A 17,251-nucleotide genomic window follows, 5' to 3' on the forward strand; every position below is an offset into this window, starting at 1 on the left:
TGTCATTAGCATAGCATTTTCGGTTGTAAGCTGATTTGTATTTGTACGTATCTGTCTTGTTCCAGAGAGCGGCGTCTTTCGGCGGACCCGCGCGGGACTCAAATCGGGCCGTTCCCACGTGTGCCACATGTGCACGCAAGAGTTTAAGAAAATTAACAAATTGAAGGCACACATGAAAACACACAAGAGTGAGAAACCTTTGTACTGCGAGCAGTGCGACAAGCGGTTCAACTGCTTGAACACTTTCAAGATTCATCAGCGAACTCACCGGCCGCACTCCTGCGGAACGTGTTACAAGACGTTTGCACTACTCAGCGACTTACAGTACCATGAACGAACTCACAAAGGGGAGAAACCTTACTGCTGTTCCACTTGTAAGAAAGTGTTCGCTTATCCATCCCATTTAAAGCACCATGCGAAAATACATACTAATGAAAAACCGTTCACGTGCAAAGTCTGTAACACTGCGTTTTCGAAATTAAACAATTTGAAAAGACATGAATTTATACATACGGGAGAGAAACCATTTGTGTGTGATGTGTGCAAAAAGGAGTTTGCCTTTTTGGTTGCATTAAAAGTTCATATTGGAATACACAAAAATGAGAAACCATACTCTTGCGATATATGTAGGAAGAAATTTACACAAAGGAGCTATTTACTGATACATGCGCGAATACATTCGGGTGATAAGCCGTTCGTGTGTGAAGTGTGCACGAAGGCGTTCAGGAGCTCGAGTGCATTGAGGAGACATGAGCGGATACACACGGGGGAGAAACGGTACTCGTGCAGAGTCTGCATGTACGAGTTTACAGATTTGAGTAATCTGAAGAGACATGAACGACTCCAAGTTTGCATGAAGTCATAACACGGGACAATAATAAGTCTAAATTTTAATCTATGTTATGACATGGAGTTGTTCAAGAAGCAGGTATTTAGGGTTCTCAAAGGTCAGCAACGCATAAGTGGCTCCTCTGATGTTGTTTATGTCCATAGGCGGCGATGACTGCTTCCCATCAGGCAGCTCGTCTGCTCGTTTGCTTCCTATTACATAAAAAAACATTACCATATATTGTAGTAATTAATCATCAACTTTAAGTTACATAAGGTTCAAATTACATTGCACTTCCGGGAATTGTGGCTCGTCTTCAAATGAATCGTCAAAGCTGGATTAATTGGAATGTATTTGGATATTTTTGGAAAACCTTGTAGTTTGGTGCGGCCTGCGGTAAGAAAAGGGTTAAGGTGCGTCCATATCTAAAGTTTCCGGGCGGGGCGTGAGCGTTTTATATGTAAAAGCGGCGCGCCCCGCTCACACCCCGCCCGGAAAACGCGCCTGTGTGACCTTAAACCTTAACATGCGTGGCGTAATCGCTAGATGTGAAGACCTTTAAAGAGTCTCTTGTGCAAAATGATTAATAATATGAATAAATGAATAAAACCAAAGACTTGATATTGTTTTATTCATTACCAGAGATGTGACTTATCGACGATACAGATGCAAGACACAAAATATGTATTTTCATCTTGTATTTAGTAGTAGTAATCACTTTATTGTACACAACACCAGTTTTACATAAAATTTACAGAAATAGAGTTACAAAGGCGAACTAATTTTACTTCCTTTTGGTATCTTAGTATTTTGTAAATACTTTTTCTAATTAATTTCAGTTTTATATTCAAAGCACATGCAGCGTTTTGTGTGGTAACTTAACGCAGCTTTACATTTCTTTAAACTTTGTTAACTTTAACCGTCTTTTAGTGTGAACCGCGAAAATATGTCGAAGTTCGCATGTCACCGTCTCGTTCAGCAAAATATTATATAAGGCGCTAACAAATTAGCTACCGATATTTTAAGAGATGGTACTTTACAAAAGTCAGGGGAACACACTTTGACTTTTGAACCATTACTTGTGAATGTTTGTGTAATAGCCCCCCGTTTAGGGAATGTACTGGTACTGTATTTGTATAGAACACTAGTACCGGGAGCACTCCCTATCCCCGTTCAATGCCGCCTAATGTGACAAAGGAGACACTGAGCATGGCCCGGCATGCTTTTGGCTGGTTTTTAATTCATAATTGATTCGGATGATTGAAACGGTCTATCCACAAAAAAGTCGAGATCTAAATGCCTAATTAGACAAATTGTTTAAACTAAGAATTCGTGCTGTCTCCTGTTTGATCGCGACATATATATTCTCAAGATCTTTTTTAGGGCTCTTCAATGCTGGACTAGGTGAACTGGCTCCGTCTTTGGCGGACTTTACCGATTCATGCTAAACGCTTTTAAGATTCATGACATTTATTCGTGACGATCACAGGATATGTTAGAACACGTACAGATCTGCTGCTGCAAAATCGTTTCAGGTGTATCTTGCCTGTGGATTCGTTCATGTAGCTTCAAATTCATCGATTGTGTGAATCTTTTGTCACATTGTTTACACGCGTATGGTTTCTCCCCTCTGTGTGATCGCTCATGTAACTTCAAATTGGCCAACTTTATAAAGCTCTTCGGACATATCTTGCACTGGTAAGGCTTTTCCCCAGTGTGCGTTCGTTCGTGAAGTACCAACGTGCTTCTTTGTGCAAACTGCTTCCCACAAGTTCCGCACGAGTGTGGCCTCTCTCCCGTGTGAATACGTTCATGTACATGCAAAGAACTCGAATTAGTAAACTTTTTTTCACATACCGTGCACTCGTACGGTCTTTCTCCGGTATGTATTCGTAGATGATGATTTAAATTCCGTGAATTCGCGAACTTATTATGGCAGATGGTGCAGGTGTATGGTTTTTCTCCTGTGTGGACTCTAGAATGTCTGTTCAAATGGTATGCATTTGAAAACATTTTTTGGCACGTATCGCAGATGTAAGCCTTGAGTACTAGTTTGCCACTCGACTCTTTTGTCTCGCTCCCACTCTCGCCTGCAGGCTCCTCCGTCTCAGGCTCCACCTCGAGGGTATCTATCGACGTCAGGGTGTTATTAACTTGTTGTTCTCGCTCGGTCTCACTCCCGCATGGTGCTGTCTCGCTCTCAGACTCGTCTGCTGTCCCCCCCGCCCCCGCGAGGTCCTTTTTCAAGTCCACCTCGACGGGCACTGTCGACAATAGACAACTATTATTACAGCAACCATCAAAACGAAACCTTGATAATAACACAAAAAACCTTGCACAACAGTGCAAGTGACAACAGTGGCACAGTTTGTTAGAAAAAATGTTGGGTTATTTCCACTAGTTACCGCCAAGTTGTTACCAGTGGTAACAACAGTCAAAGTCCACAGTCAAAGTCCAAAGCAAAGTCCGATTATTCCCACTAGTTAATAATTATATTTTATGCAATATTTTTGCAAGACAGGACCTTATTGTCAGTGTCTTAGAGGTGTGTAAATAATTATAACTTTTGGAATGTTGGCTAGTAATGATGTTTGAGAACTTGACTGTATTTGATATGAAAGAATAGTGATACCAACAAGGCTTATTTTCCCCTCTAGGTTTAAAGATCAATTCCTATGCCGCCATCTAAACTAAAAATGCACGCCTCTAGTCCACATTCAATGTGTATAAAAGTGTACAATAAACTTACAAAGACAATTAGGCTGCTTACAGACGAGCGACAGTACGCGACACACTGTCGGCGACGGTCGCCGACGGTCGCTGACGACCGCCTGCGACGGCTATCGGCGACGGTCGGTGATAGCTGTCGGCCTGTCGCGGCGTCGCTCTTGTGTCACAGCACGCAGTTGTCGATGTGTAGTTCAAGAGATAGCACGTATTTTCTTTAAACAATAATGCATCAGCATCAAAATCGTCATTACTCATTTTGAAAAAGAAAATACGTGCTCTTTCTTGAACTACACATCGAAGACTGCGTGCTGTGACACAAGAGCGACGCCGCGACAGCTATCACCGACCGTCGCCGACCGTCGCCGACAGTGGCCGACCGTCGCCGACAGTCACCGACCGTCGCCGATAGCCGTCGCAGGCGGTCGTCAGCGACCGTCGCCGACAGTGTGTCGCGTACTGTCGCTTGTCTGTAAGCAGCCTTAGAGATGAAGAAACAAATACTTTATTTAACAGAAAAATTACTAAATATTTATTAGAAAGCTGTTTTTACTCACTGCAGGAGTCCTTAGATAGTTAACCCCTGGAGCGCCCCAGAATTACCGTAGTATGGAACTCCTATACTAGTTACTAGCACACGTGTCTTGTTAGGGCGCTCCACGGGTTAATTATAGTAATAGTATTTAGCATAGTAGTTTAAAACATGTATAGATGCTTTTGTGAAAACTAGCACTTATGCCAATTGTTGGTCTTGGCATTAATTGCCAAGTGTACAAGGTTGGTATAATGCCGCGACAACACTAGGGAGATGATGAAAAAATAAGACACTTACCGCAATATGTGTAGACTGTTTTAGGCCGCTGCATGGTCTCCGGTCCCAGCACAAACTCTTCCTTAACCTCATGTTCCGAGTACAGTTTGGCAAGCGCGGCGGCCTCACATGAAGCCTCCTCCTTTATATGCTCCGATGCCAGCGCCTCTTCTTTAACCACATGTACGGAGTGCAGGTTGGTAGACATGACTGCCTCGCTGAGTGCGCTGTCCGACCATGATGGCTCTTCCTTAACAACAACTGTAAGACAATGGGTAGACGTTATTGTAATAGTAAGAAAGAAATACATTTATTTAACATATTAAAAACATTGGACATTACTTTTAAAATAACACATATACAACACAAACTAGATGCTAAACTCAGCATAATGCTATGGCAAGCCATGATGTCGATTTTCAGTGGGTACCTGACTTAAAACTAAACTAAAACTAGACGAGTTATAACGCACACGTCAAAGTAGTAGTAGGCAGTGACCCTGCATATGAAGCCGATGGTCCTGAGTTCTGAATCATGGCAAGGGCATTTACTTGTGTGATGAGCACAGATATTTGTAGTCACATATCTATTGATGCTTACACTTAAAGATAATTGAGGTGTGATCTCATATTATATGAAAATTATGATTGCAAGAGGCAGACTACAAATGCCTTATGTAATAAGGTCCAACGATAAACAGTTAAGAGTGCTGCTGGTTGTACATTACAAATATTGATTGAGTACCTACTTGAGTTGCGGTAAGGAAAAACTGTCCTCGTAAAAATACTCATACTCATACTACAATACTAACCTGATTTAGACGGTGCTGTTGGTCCCATGTCTTGAACTTGCTGGATACTGGTAGACTCTTGAATTAAACCAGCCCTTGTGTTTTGTAAGAGTCAACTGATCAGTACTTGATAAGTTGATAACAACTTGCGTATTCACTTACTGTGACAATCGCAAATTGATGGAGTGGTATTTGCGTTCAATTCAATATGTTTTCAGTTTTCACAGATACCATTTTTTTGTTATGTTTTTTTCCATATCTTGTTCTTGAATATTATTTTATTATTTCGCAAAATTAAAGGCAACACCACCCCAAAGCGATGCGCGACGCGCGTATGTCATGCAGGGCTGCCAGTACATATTTTTTGATTAACACAATTAAAAAAAAAAACCTATTAAATCGATATTTTAGAAACTGTGGTTTTACCGCGAAGACCGAGGTTCGCAAATTGCGGGGGTCTTTCTCTTTTACCCCAATGAAGGCGTAATAAGAGTCACAGAGAGGGACGCCCGAAATTTGCGATCTTCGATTTTTGCCATTATAGCTCTGACGTTGACGTACGGTTCCATTAAATTGTAAAACAGTATTGACACACTGTTTTTTGAAGTATTGTCAGTAGTTTGACATCGGTGTTTTTTTTTCGTATCCAATTATACCGATTGACCACCTATACGTAATAAATACGAAAAAAAAACCATTATACGAATTTCGTATCCAATTCTACGATCTGGCAGCCCTGATGTCATGTAATGTAAGCTGTCAAATGTCAATGTCAAAGTTGTAATTTTTTTTTTATTCGTCCATCTGGACAGGCTAAAGCTCTAAGCCATACTGCCTTTCAAAGTTGTCAAACTTTGTGACACTATGGCGTATATGGCAACTTTTTTTCCTATCAAATAAGCTGTCAGTTTCAAGCTGTCATTTAATTTCATAGTAATTTTATTGCCAGGTGCGGTTTTTATTGAAATTCCCGCGTTATCTCAGGCTCAACTTTCATTAGCCAGACTCTACAGACCTTGCAACAAATGTGAAACGACGATTTTATAGAATCTGGGAATCTGTGCGGAAAGAGATGGGTCGTGAAATAGAGTCTGTTCGGAAAGAGAAGAGTAGTGGAATGTATTGGGTTGGGCTCCATACATTCCACGACTCTTCTATACTTGGTCAACCAGATCTTGACAGTAGAAAAAGGCGGCAAATTTGAAAAATGTAGGCGCGAAGGGATATCGTCCCATAGAAAATTTGAATTTCGCGCCTTTTTTTACTGACAAGATTTGGTTGACCAGCTATATTTCCGCACAGACTATTAGAAAACCAATATATTCCATGATTCTTCTCTTTCCGCACTAGACTCTATTACCAGTAATAGAAACGGATAATATTAATAGAGTTAAACCAAGAAAAGTCTGCAGCGATTTTGATAGCCCACGCAGTGCAAGTGTTATTTACACGTCGTAAATTCATAGAAGTTTGACGTTTAAAATGACACTTGCACTGCGTGGACTATCAAAATCGCTGCAGACTTTTCTCGGTCTGACTCTATTAAAATTAATGTGCTACCCTGGCTTACACCTCATATATTATGTTAATATGGTACGAGTAAACAGAGTAAGTACATATTTATATTGTTGGTATAATAACTGAACGACGAAGCTATCAAGTGGATTAATTCTCTGGAGTTAGATTTATGTTTACTCTGTATCATGTATTTAAATAAATAAATAAAACTTTGTTGGTTTATCTAAGTAGAGGTAATATTTACCTTAATAATTTAAAAGGATTGTTACCTATTCCATTGTCTCGTGAGATAATTTATGGTTGCGTGTGCAGCATCCCTGTCACACGTCTACGCTTACGTCACCGCACACACACACACGCAAGCAGCGTAGCTAAGTGCAATAACTCGTATCGAGATTATTTATTAATTTTTGAAGTGAAAACTTCTTTAGCGGCGCTGTGCACTTTTTGTGATGGGGCAAAAATATTAAACTCGTAACAGGTGTCACGTGACTGTAAGACGTAAGACGGACATGTGACGAACGAAAAACTGTTACTTCAATGTCATTGAGTTTTTCTTTATTGATTTAAATGCCATCTAGTGAGTTTCCCTCTAACTGGTATTAATATAACTCGAGTACTAACTGTGATATGCTTAGGGGTTTCAAGTAATGCGACGAAATAACGCTAGATGGCGTTAACCTCAATTATACATAGTGCTGCAGACAATTTGCAATAGTGATTGAGTTTTCACTTCCTCCCTGAGTGCAACCCGTTGTTTTTTTTTAATAAATTTACTTATGACCGTTATGTACTCAACCTATACCTGTCTCGTCGAAGGATGGACCTATATAATAGTCCCTTGGTCCGTAGGAACGTATATAACTATATAGGGACGTTCCTTCAAGTTTGGTTGGGCCTAATTAAAATACCTAATAATTTAAAAAAAAACAAATTTAACTCTATTTTCTAATACCAATTTTGAATTGATTGCCAATTTTCCTTGTATAGCCGCCGGCCGCACCACCATCACCGTGCCTGGTGGGCCGCTAGCCGCTAGAGGGTATGGTATTAGGTACCGTCGCGGTATCATGTGGCTCATCCAGCGACGTAGCATCCAGTCGGGACAATCTATTGCACGTGCAAGTTGATTAAATTGTCAATTTTATTGTATCGTGCGGACGCAAAAATAAACCTCAAGGCCAATGGCACCATTTGATCCCAATTGATCCCTAGATCGATCTATTCATTAATTGCGGACGCAAAAATGCCAATTTTAGACGCTAGAGTATGCTAGTGGTGAGCAGTGCGTGCATTTCTTGTTGACAGTTTAGATCAGTTTGTTTGGCCCTATGGTTGACTGGTAGAGCATGCCATATGGCATTAAGTTTGCGATTTGTACATTATTCTATTTATTTTGTGCAATAAAGTTTAAATGAATAAATAGGTACAAATAAAAGTGACATTAACATTGGTGATAAAACTTCATGTGTGGAATTTAGATAAGATTATGACGCCGATTTTAGGGCTCATTTAGACGGTGCGAGAACTCGCATGCGAGGTTCATTACATTGCGTCATTTGATCGGTCGGCTGAATTGATGTAACCTCAATGGTCCGCAATGTAACTAAAATCGTATACGAGTTCGCGCGCCGTCTAAATGAGCCCTTATTATCTGATCAAATTGTTTCGTGTTATTTTTAGGGTTCCGTACCTCAAAAGGAAAACACGGAACCATAATAGGATGTCTGTCTGTCCGTCTGTCTGTCACAGCCTATTTTCTCCGAAACTACTAGACCAATTAAGTTGAAATTTGGCACACATAGGTATGTGTTTGTGACCCAAAGATGGACGTATAACGTAAATGAATAATATGGAGGCCACTTTTGGGGGGTAAATGAGAAAATTAAAAAATAAAGTTTTTCAAACTATATCGTGTTACATATCAAATGAAAGAGCTCATTGTAAGAATCTCAAATATATATTTTTATAATTTTAGGATAAATAGTTTAGCAGTTATTCAAGAAAATAGGCAAAAAATTACCATCCCCCCCTTTATCTCCGAAACTACTGGGTCTAAAATTTTGAAAAACATACACAAAATAGTTCTTATAGATGACAGGAATACCTATTAGAAATGTGTAGAAGCTAGAAACGTGAGTCGGACTTAATGTACGGAACCCTTGGAACGCGAGTCCGACTCGCACTTGGCCGGTTTTCTTAATTAGTTTGAGTTTAATTATGTTATTTGGCTACAAAGAGGCAACGCCAGCAGCGTGCTATATATGCACATTTACCCGGGTACCTATCGACCCTATCATATAATACCCTTAATATTAATATTTATACAGTGTGGAAAGATAAGTCGGGCCCTGGAGGGAAACTACCTTAAATCCTTAAGCTGGCTCATTTTACTTAATGGACACATTCCTTTATTTTTAAAAAGAAACAAAACTGCATTCATAGTTTTTTCCTTTTTTTCTTCAATTTGGCTTGTCTAAAAAAATCTTGAGTACTAAATATTACATTTTATGGATTTTTTGAACGACAGACGAGATTAAGACCTAATGTTTCTTGGAGAAATGTAATCATTAACATTAACTGTATCGACTAGTAGAATAAAATTGCGAGTTTTTATTTTTTGGAATTTTTAGTCGGTTCGAGTCCCGGGCGAAGCAAGCGAGTTTTAGAAAATCTTTGAATGCAGTTTTATTTCTTTTTAAAAATAAAGGAATGTCTCCTTTAAGTAAAATGAGCCAGCTTAAGGATTTAAGGTAGTTTCCCTCCAGGGCCCGACTTATCTTTCCACACTGTATAGTTATAATATAAGTTTGTCATTTTTCTTAATAGCCCGTTTTAGTGTCCCACTGCTGGGCAAAGGCCTCTCCCCTTGATCTCCACAGCTCCCGTTGTTGTGCTATTTCCGGCCAGTTTGTCAATTACTGTACTTAAATTTGAAAGTATTCCAGAATAAATAACATTATATAAATAAAGATATTTCTAAAGGAAAAAAAAATAAAGCTATTTAATAAAGATATTTCTTCTTCTTTTTGCTAACCTGGGCCACATTAGAACTTAATTACTTAGCACAAAATATAGATTCACTGGCTTTTGATATAGTTATTGGGAGTTTAATTTCTCCACTACCTAAAGGTTTGTCTGGAAGAGATCGCTCTTTAGCTTTAGCTCTGTCTACATGTGGGTATTTTAGACCTAGTAGTTTCGGAGATAAATTTAAGGGGGATGGTCGGACAGACAAACAGGCGCACGAGTGATCCTATAAGGGTTCCGTTTTTTCCTTTTAAGGTACGGAACCCTAAACACATTGTGAAATGTGTCAGGTACAAATTAAGCTATTAATCCGTCTTAAACTTGCTGTGTCATATGTCATTGTATGTCTTATCTTTGTAGTGCACAAAATAAACATAGACACGTTTAAGGTAATTATAAATAAGAAGGAAATATTTATAAGAAAGATGTCCTTTATACGAACAGCTCTTTCAAAAATGTGGTGCTAAGCGCAAGTTGTATTAGCAGCACTTTAGTGCTTTTAGTTCTTTATAATAAAATTAACCAACACTGAATTTTATTAGGTATCATCAGTTCAGTATCGTAATAAGCGAATATACCTAACTAAAAATTAGTGTCACATTAATAAGCGACTGGCAGCAGATAAAAATAGTTAAAATAAAATAAAATAAAAATCAAATAAAAAATGGACTTAATGTAAACTTCAAAATTAACCTCCTAAATAAACCTCCGACGTTTCGAGCGCGGTCTTTCGTTAGGTTAAATACAGTTAAAACACACGTATATAGGTATACAAACCAGCTAAGAGAAGAACTAGAAGTACCACAATGACGGCTAAAGATACCAAGGAGGGGACCATACACAAACAATGGATTATAGGTGCTATTGGTAAGTTTCTTTATATTACTTACTAGCGACCCGCCCCGACTTCGCACGGGTTAACAAATTATACATAAATTTTCCTCTTGAATCACTCTATCTATTTAAAAACGCAATTAAATCCGTTGCGTAGTTTTAAAGATCTAAGCATACAGACAGACAGGGGACAAGCGACTTTGATTTATACTATGTAGCATGTAGGTAGTGATTTTAAACACGCACGTACGTCATTGCACGTATAGCCGATGGCCGTTGGGGCGGAAAGGATCTCGAGTGGCGACCACCGGAAGGCGCAGCGTGGGTAGACCCCCACAAGGGGGACTGATGACCTGGTAAAGGTCGCGGGAGTCCGCTGGATGCGGGTGGCACAAGACCGGTCATTGTGACATTCTTTGGGGGAGGACTATGTCCAGCAGTTGACGTCCTCTGGCTGATATGATGATGATGATCACTTATTTTAAGTCTTCCACTTATTTCATATCGGCTGCACACTCGTGGAGAGCCTCTCGCCGAGAGCATATAGAGAAATATAATAACCAGTAGGGAAGCATAGAGCATGAGTGCTCCACTCCATACATCATGCAATTTTGGTACCAAAACGCCTATATATTATTTTCGTAGTCGATATCTATATAGCTAGCATCGATTTGCGGATTGTCAGTAGGTACCGCTACTTGAGACTAGATGTCACGTGTGTCGCGACTCACGAAAATTGTATGTAAAATAGAGTTCCGGTTATAATATTAGCTGAAAATTTTTGTGTTGCATTGGTCAATTAACTACCTATTCTATGTTGTAGCAACCACACCGTTCCTAACGTACGGCCTGCAGAACGGCTGGATCTCGCCCGTGATCGGGCTGCTCCAGTCGGACCTCAGTCCGTCCGGGCGCCCGCTCACCACCAACGAGATCTCGCTCGTCGCCAGCGGCGTCAGCATGGCCGCCATCTCCACGGCCGCCGTGTTTGGGTACCTCGCCGATGGCATCGGACGGAGGGCTACTTTGATGTGCCTTGTGACACCGCAGATTGTAAGTTTATTCAAGTTAAGGGCTCATTTAGACGGCGCGAACTAGTATACGATTTTAGTAACATTGCGGACCATTGAGGTTACATCAATTTAGCTGACCGATCAAATGACGCAATGTAATGTATCTCGCATGCGAGTTCTCGCACCGTCTAAATTAGGATGACTCACGCTATCGACATGTCCGAGGCGTCCGACATGTCATTTTCTATGACGGCTGATCGGTGATCACGTGGTGATTTCCAGAGAAAACGAAGCGCTGGTAGCTCCGGCCCTGCCTCGCGGGCCTCGGCCCGGTCTAGCGTGAGTCATATTATCCTTTAGAAAGTAGTACATAGATAAGTTTTCCCGAGGGGGGAAAATTAGAAGCGACGCACGAGCATGTAGACGGTCTTACCTAAAGGACGGTCTTCGCCACACCATACCATAATAATTGGCGATCCAATTTTGCATTGGCATAAGTCCTTCCTAACCCTTAATACTTTTGTTTCAGCTTTGTTTCGCCTTGAAGCTGATATCAGCGCACCCCGCCTGCCTGATCGTGGCGCAGCTGTGCGGGGGGATCGCGGCTGGCGGCTCGTTCTGCGTCGCGCCCACCTACGTCAAGGAGATGGCGCAGGACTCCATCAGGGGATATTTGGCGTCCTCGGGGATTCTGCTACAGGTTGGTATATGGGGCCTCTTGGCATCCTTGGGGTTTGAACTTTTGACATCATCCTTTCACAAGTTAGTTTTTATCCTTTAAGTTCATGTTAAATTTATGACTTCATGAACGATGTGTCAGAGGCCTCGCCCCGGGCCCAGACCGTTCTAGGTAAGATAAGATATTATTTATTGTATAACTGTGACAAAATACAATTAGGAACCAAGCAAGTATGGAACAACCAATTTAGCCAGGACCCTAAATGGCGTAACAATCCCGTGTGGTGACTGTAGGTACAATATTTTTGTATTTTCATTTCAGAGTATGGGCATGTTAATAATGTACGCGATGGCCCCATACCTGGGCTACTACACGTTGCTGTGGATCGTGGTGTGGCTGCCGGTGTTGAACCTGGTCGGGATGTTCTGGATACCAGAGTCACCGGCGTTCTTGGTGAAGAAGGGGAGGGTTGAGGTATTGTTCCAGTTTAAACTGACACACACACACACACAATTGCTGGTGGATCGTGGTGTAGCTGCCGGTCTTGGACCTGGTCGGGTTCAAGTTCCAGTTGATATGGTCGATGGCTGAGAGGATGGGGAGGGGCACATTCAGTTACAAGTATGTAGGTATCGGCCGGAGATCTGTCTGCAGACACACAATGTTTATTGACAGATTTGCATTGTGGATTTCGCCTTTGTCGTCAAACAGTATCCAAACGTTTATGGACACATCCAAGGGCTGATTTTAGAGTTCATGGGGGTCAAAGACAACAGTAAAAATAAATATTTTCTAAGCTGATGAAAAAATAATTAGAATTTGATAGTAAGTTAGATATAAGAAGACTAAATATTTGTACACCTATATGGTAGATCACAGAGTACTGTATCAACTCACTGTCATCTGTATATAACCTGTGTTTCACAAATAAATATTACTTACTTACTTACTTACTTACTTACTTGACCATGCGACGCCCTTCCTGACAATAAAGTTGGATCCACCCTTGGACGCATCTGTACATACGTGTAACTCTAAAATGTCTTTTCCTTTTTTATTAGGAAGCCATCAGAGTGATGTCCTGGCTGCGAGAAGTGGATGGGAACCACAAGATGCTGGAACGGGACATTTCCACATTGAAAAACGAAATGATGACGAATGAGAACTTGCCGGCAGAATCTTGGAAGTCTATCCGTATGTGTCGTAATATGTATTTGGGGGTTTACCTATGCCTTAGACTTAGACCCACACTAGCGTCGGCATCTAGTCAGCGCTGTGAAAAATGGTGTCACTGCGTAGTTGCGCCACCGTTCCCTACGTCTAGCAGCAGCCATAGAGTTGAGTGGACTAAACGCCAACGCGCGGGAGACGCTGAAATGAAGTGTTGATGTATTGCATTACAATTTCGATATTGTAGTTCCAACGGCCGCCGAAGGAATTATTTACCTCACCTGTTAACTGTCATCGGCAAACCTTATTACAAAAGGCATAAGGTCCACTCCACCGATGGACAGTTAAGAGTGTTGCTGTTTGTATGTTAAAAAAAATTACCCAACATTTTGCGAGCTAAATTATTAGACCCACTTTATTTTTCCATCGAGCTGAAACTCTACACATGTAACAATGGAACATTATGCTGATCTGATGATGGACCATACTAGGAACGCTGTAAAAACAACTCAAGCTAATTGTGTTTGGGTTCATTGGAATATTCTCGATGAGTATTAGTTGCCCGTTGAAAGAAAAGTACAGTCAGCGATAAAAGTTTGAAAATGAAAATTTTGACAATAAACCTATTTCAGTATCCGACAAATCGTCGCGCAGAGCCCTGTGCATATCGTTCCTGGTGATGACGCTGCTGGCGGTGGGCGGCGACTACGGGATCATGGCGTACGCGTCGGTGATCCTCCAGCACTCTGGCGTGACCTTCGCGCCGGAGGTACAGGCGCTGTCCTTCCCCGCGCTCATGACCTTGGGCTCCCTGTTGTCGGCTGTCACCATTGAGAGGCTCGGGAGAAAGGTAAAATTGTTTTAATAGACATGCGAAAATGTAAAAAAAAGGATAAAGTCTTAAAGGGATAAGGTCGCCTTTGTACTGCCTATCCTGTGCCATATTTGTGTTTTGTGTTTTGTACAATTAAAGAGTTCATACCTACATACATACAAATGTGACGTTGGCTAATTGAAATTTTAACGAAAATAATGTGTTAATTTTGCTTGTTTTTACTGAATATTATTAGTAGGTAAATTAAAACAGGGTACCAAGTGTAGGTAACAAAGTGGTACCTAAACGTTGTTCATTGTTCAATAAAATGAGATAACACCGTAAACTGCACCGTCGGCGTGCAGTTCCCATACAAGTTGCAGTCGGGTTGCAGTCCGTCTGTACCGGCCCTCAAAACTGCGATAGCTCTAACCTAACCCACTAGTTACCTTGTATTTATGTTTCCAGCCCCTCATAATGCTAGGCGCACTGTTCACCGGCGTCCCGCTCGCCATCATGGGCACAGTGCTGGTGATCCTGCAGGGCGGCGCGCACGTGCCCCAGTGGCTGCCCGTCGTCAGCATCGGCGTGTGTCTGTTCGCTAGCGGCCAGATGATGTCGCTGCCCTTCATCGTCATCTCCGAGATCTTTAGTGTGCAAGTATGTTGCATGTTGCTCTACATATGACTCTACATTGCTCTGTTTTATCCCTTTCCGTTTTTTACCGGCCGTCTTTCTGCCTGTACCTGTATATATCTATCTGTCTATCCGGCTTTCTATTTATCTCTTTACCCATCTTTCTATATGTCTACATGTCTGTCTGATTGTCTGTCACACACAGAGATGTCTCGTGTCTGAGGATGTGAGATCATGTCCTTCTGTTGAAAACCAGTTTCCTCCAAGCACATTGCCTCGTGCAGTTTTGATGATACAGTACTTGGGCAGGAGGTTTCGTGCCTTCAACTTTGTCTGCCAACGTTTTTGGTACCCTATAATTTTAAATGGCTCAGACAATGTTTTTTAAGAAACCTACTGCCATCTGAATTGTAATTCAGTAGCGAAGTGGCGAAACTATGCCTTAAATATTGCTATTATCTAGTCACGTTATTTCACAATGTTTTTTTCTGATCGTTTAAAATTATTAAAATTGAATTACTTGTTTTCAGATGAGATCGAAAGTCCTCGGCTTAATCTCGACATACGGCTGGTCGCTGGCCGGCTCGCAGACTCTCCTGTTCGCAATAATAACTGAACACTTGGGCATGCAAACCATATTCTTCGCATTTGCCGCCATCAACCTGCTGGGCACCATCGTGTGCGCCATCATCATGCCAGAAACTAAAGGGAAGACGCTTGAACAGATTAACAAAGAATTGATAAATAGAAGGATATGTTAGAAAGTATACATATTTATATTAAAATACAATACAAATACTCAATGGCCGATAAATTTTCCTAGGTACAGAAAAACAGTAATACAATTAGAGGTATTTTATAAACAACAAATCATAATGAATATATTCACATTGCCCGCAGTCAACGGGTGGCAGGAAACAACGTCTTCGTTGCGCCTTCATTGTGTTAGAAACCAAAGGAAGAACATTTGAGCAGATTGAAAAATAATTAATTTGTAGGCAGCAGAATATGTAAAAAAATAAAATAAATTAAGAGTAAATAAAGTTCGCACCTTGTTAAATTTATTTGATGGCAAGTGGTTTTGTAGGTACTTAAAAAAATATACTTATGATATTTTGTTAAATATATATTTTATTGTTAGTTTTTGTATTGTTTTAAAACCCACGATAAATATAAAATAATTAAAATAAAAGAGCCTTTAAATAATTGCAGTCTAATAATAATTCACACGAAACTAGACAAAGCAATGTTTACATTGTCAATATTGACAACTATCATAGAGGGTAGATGTTGTCTATTATTAAAATTGTTGCCATTGCTAGAAATTAGTACCAACAAATTTCCGTAACATGGCGCACCCTCAATAGATCCTGGTTCACCTATACCCAGTTAGGTTGGTAATGTGCTCGAGTGTACGAAGCAAATTAGTAACACAAATTTCCATTACACAAGACTAATAGTATAACTGTAAAATATTCTCCACAAAACGACCGCTATATATTTTATGAAATCCAATGAAATCAAATCAAAAATAAGACACATTTTTGCAAACTGGACCATTTTAACCTTTTGAACGCCAAGAACACCTAACGTCGTCGTTACTAGTCGTGCCCACAGCGTCATGGACAACTATAGGTGTTATGGCAGACGCTGTCAATGTACCTAAGGCTAATCTTGACATTACGTATTCTCATTTGTCGACCTACTTGTGGCATCGGCCGACAAAACAACGCACGAGACTTTAGTCGTGAAATGAAACAAAATGTCGATAAATTTGTATATTAGTATCGCGCTTTACATCTTATTATCTATCAGTCGCGGCGGCCATGGCGGCAGCACGGCAGCAGCACGGCAGGATGTCGGTGCGGGCGCGGAACGCAGTGCGCAGCGACAGCGTCGTACGGCCGAGCTCTCACCACTCCGTCACCAATCTATCAGTGGTCGCGGCCGCCACCTTCCCCCATCTACCCGTGGTCGCGGCCGCCACCCTTCCCCCATCTACCCGTGGTCGCGGCCGCCACCCTTCCCCCATCTACCCGTGGTCGCGGCCGCCACCCTTCCCCCATCGATCAGTGTCGCGGCGACCACGGCAGCAACACGGCAGGATGTCGGAGCGGGCTCGGAGCGCAGTGCGCAGCGACAGCGTCGTACGGCCGAGCTCTCACCACTCCGTCACCAATCTATCAGTGGTCGCGGCCGCCCCTTCCCCCATCTACCCGTGGTCGCGGCCGCCACCCTTCCCCCATCGATCAGTGTCGCAGCGACCACGGCAGCAGCACGGCAGGATGTCGGTGCGGGTTCGGAGCGCAGTGCGCAGCGACAGCGTCGTACGGCCAAGCTCTCAGTGTCACCACTCCTTCACCGCAGTGGTCGCGGCCGCCCCTTCCCCCATCTACCCGT

The 17,251-nt window shown here is 41.6% G+C and overlaps 2 protein-coding genes across 2 annotated transcripts; one reads left to right on the forward strand and one right to left on the reverse strand.

Moving 5' to 3' along the window:
* Nucleotides 1-2,217: 2,217 nt before the first annotated feature.
* Nucleotides 2,218-4,590, reverse strand: LOC134660581 (zinc finger protein 239-like). The gene is made up of 2 exons (XM_063516358.1): nt 4,389-4,590; nt 2,218-3,093 (listed from the first exon to the last, which is right to left on the reverse strand). Exons 1-2 carry the CDS (start codon nt 4,573-4,575, stop codon nt 2,300-2,302), a joined length of 981 nt encoding a protein of 326 aa, XP_063372428.1. The 5' UTR covers nt 4,576-4,590; the 3' UTR covers nt 2,218-2,299.
* A 5,894-nt stretch (nt 4,591-10,484) lies between these two features.
* On the forward strand, nt 10,485-15,615 carry LOC134660361 (facilitated trehalose transporter Tret1-like). The gene is made up of 8 exons (XM_063516092.1): nt 10,485-10,572; nt 11,363-11,592; nt 12,082-12,252; nt 12,553-12,705; nt 13,293-13,425; nt 14,034-14,251; nt 14,684-14,875; nt 15,382-15,615. Exons 1-8 carry the CDS (start codon nt 10,512-10,514, stop codon nt 15,610-15,612), a joined length of 1,389 nt encoding a protein of 462 aa, XP_063372162.1. The 5' UTR covers nt 10,485-10,511; the 3' UTR covers nt 15,613-15,615.
* The last annotated feature ends 1,636 nt before the right edge of the window (nt 15,616-17,251 follow it).

Source organism: Cydia amplana, chromosome 27 (genome assembly GCF_948474715.1).
Source record: "Cydia amplana chromosome 27, ilCydAmpl1.1, whole genome shotgun sequence".
In the NCBI taxonomy this organism is placed as follows: Eukaryota; Metazoa; Arthropoda; class Insecta; order Lepidoptera; family Tortricidae; genus Cydia; species Cydia amplana.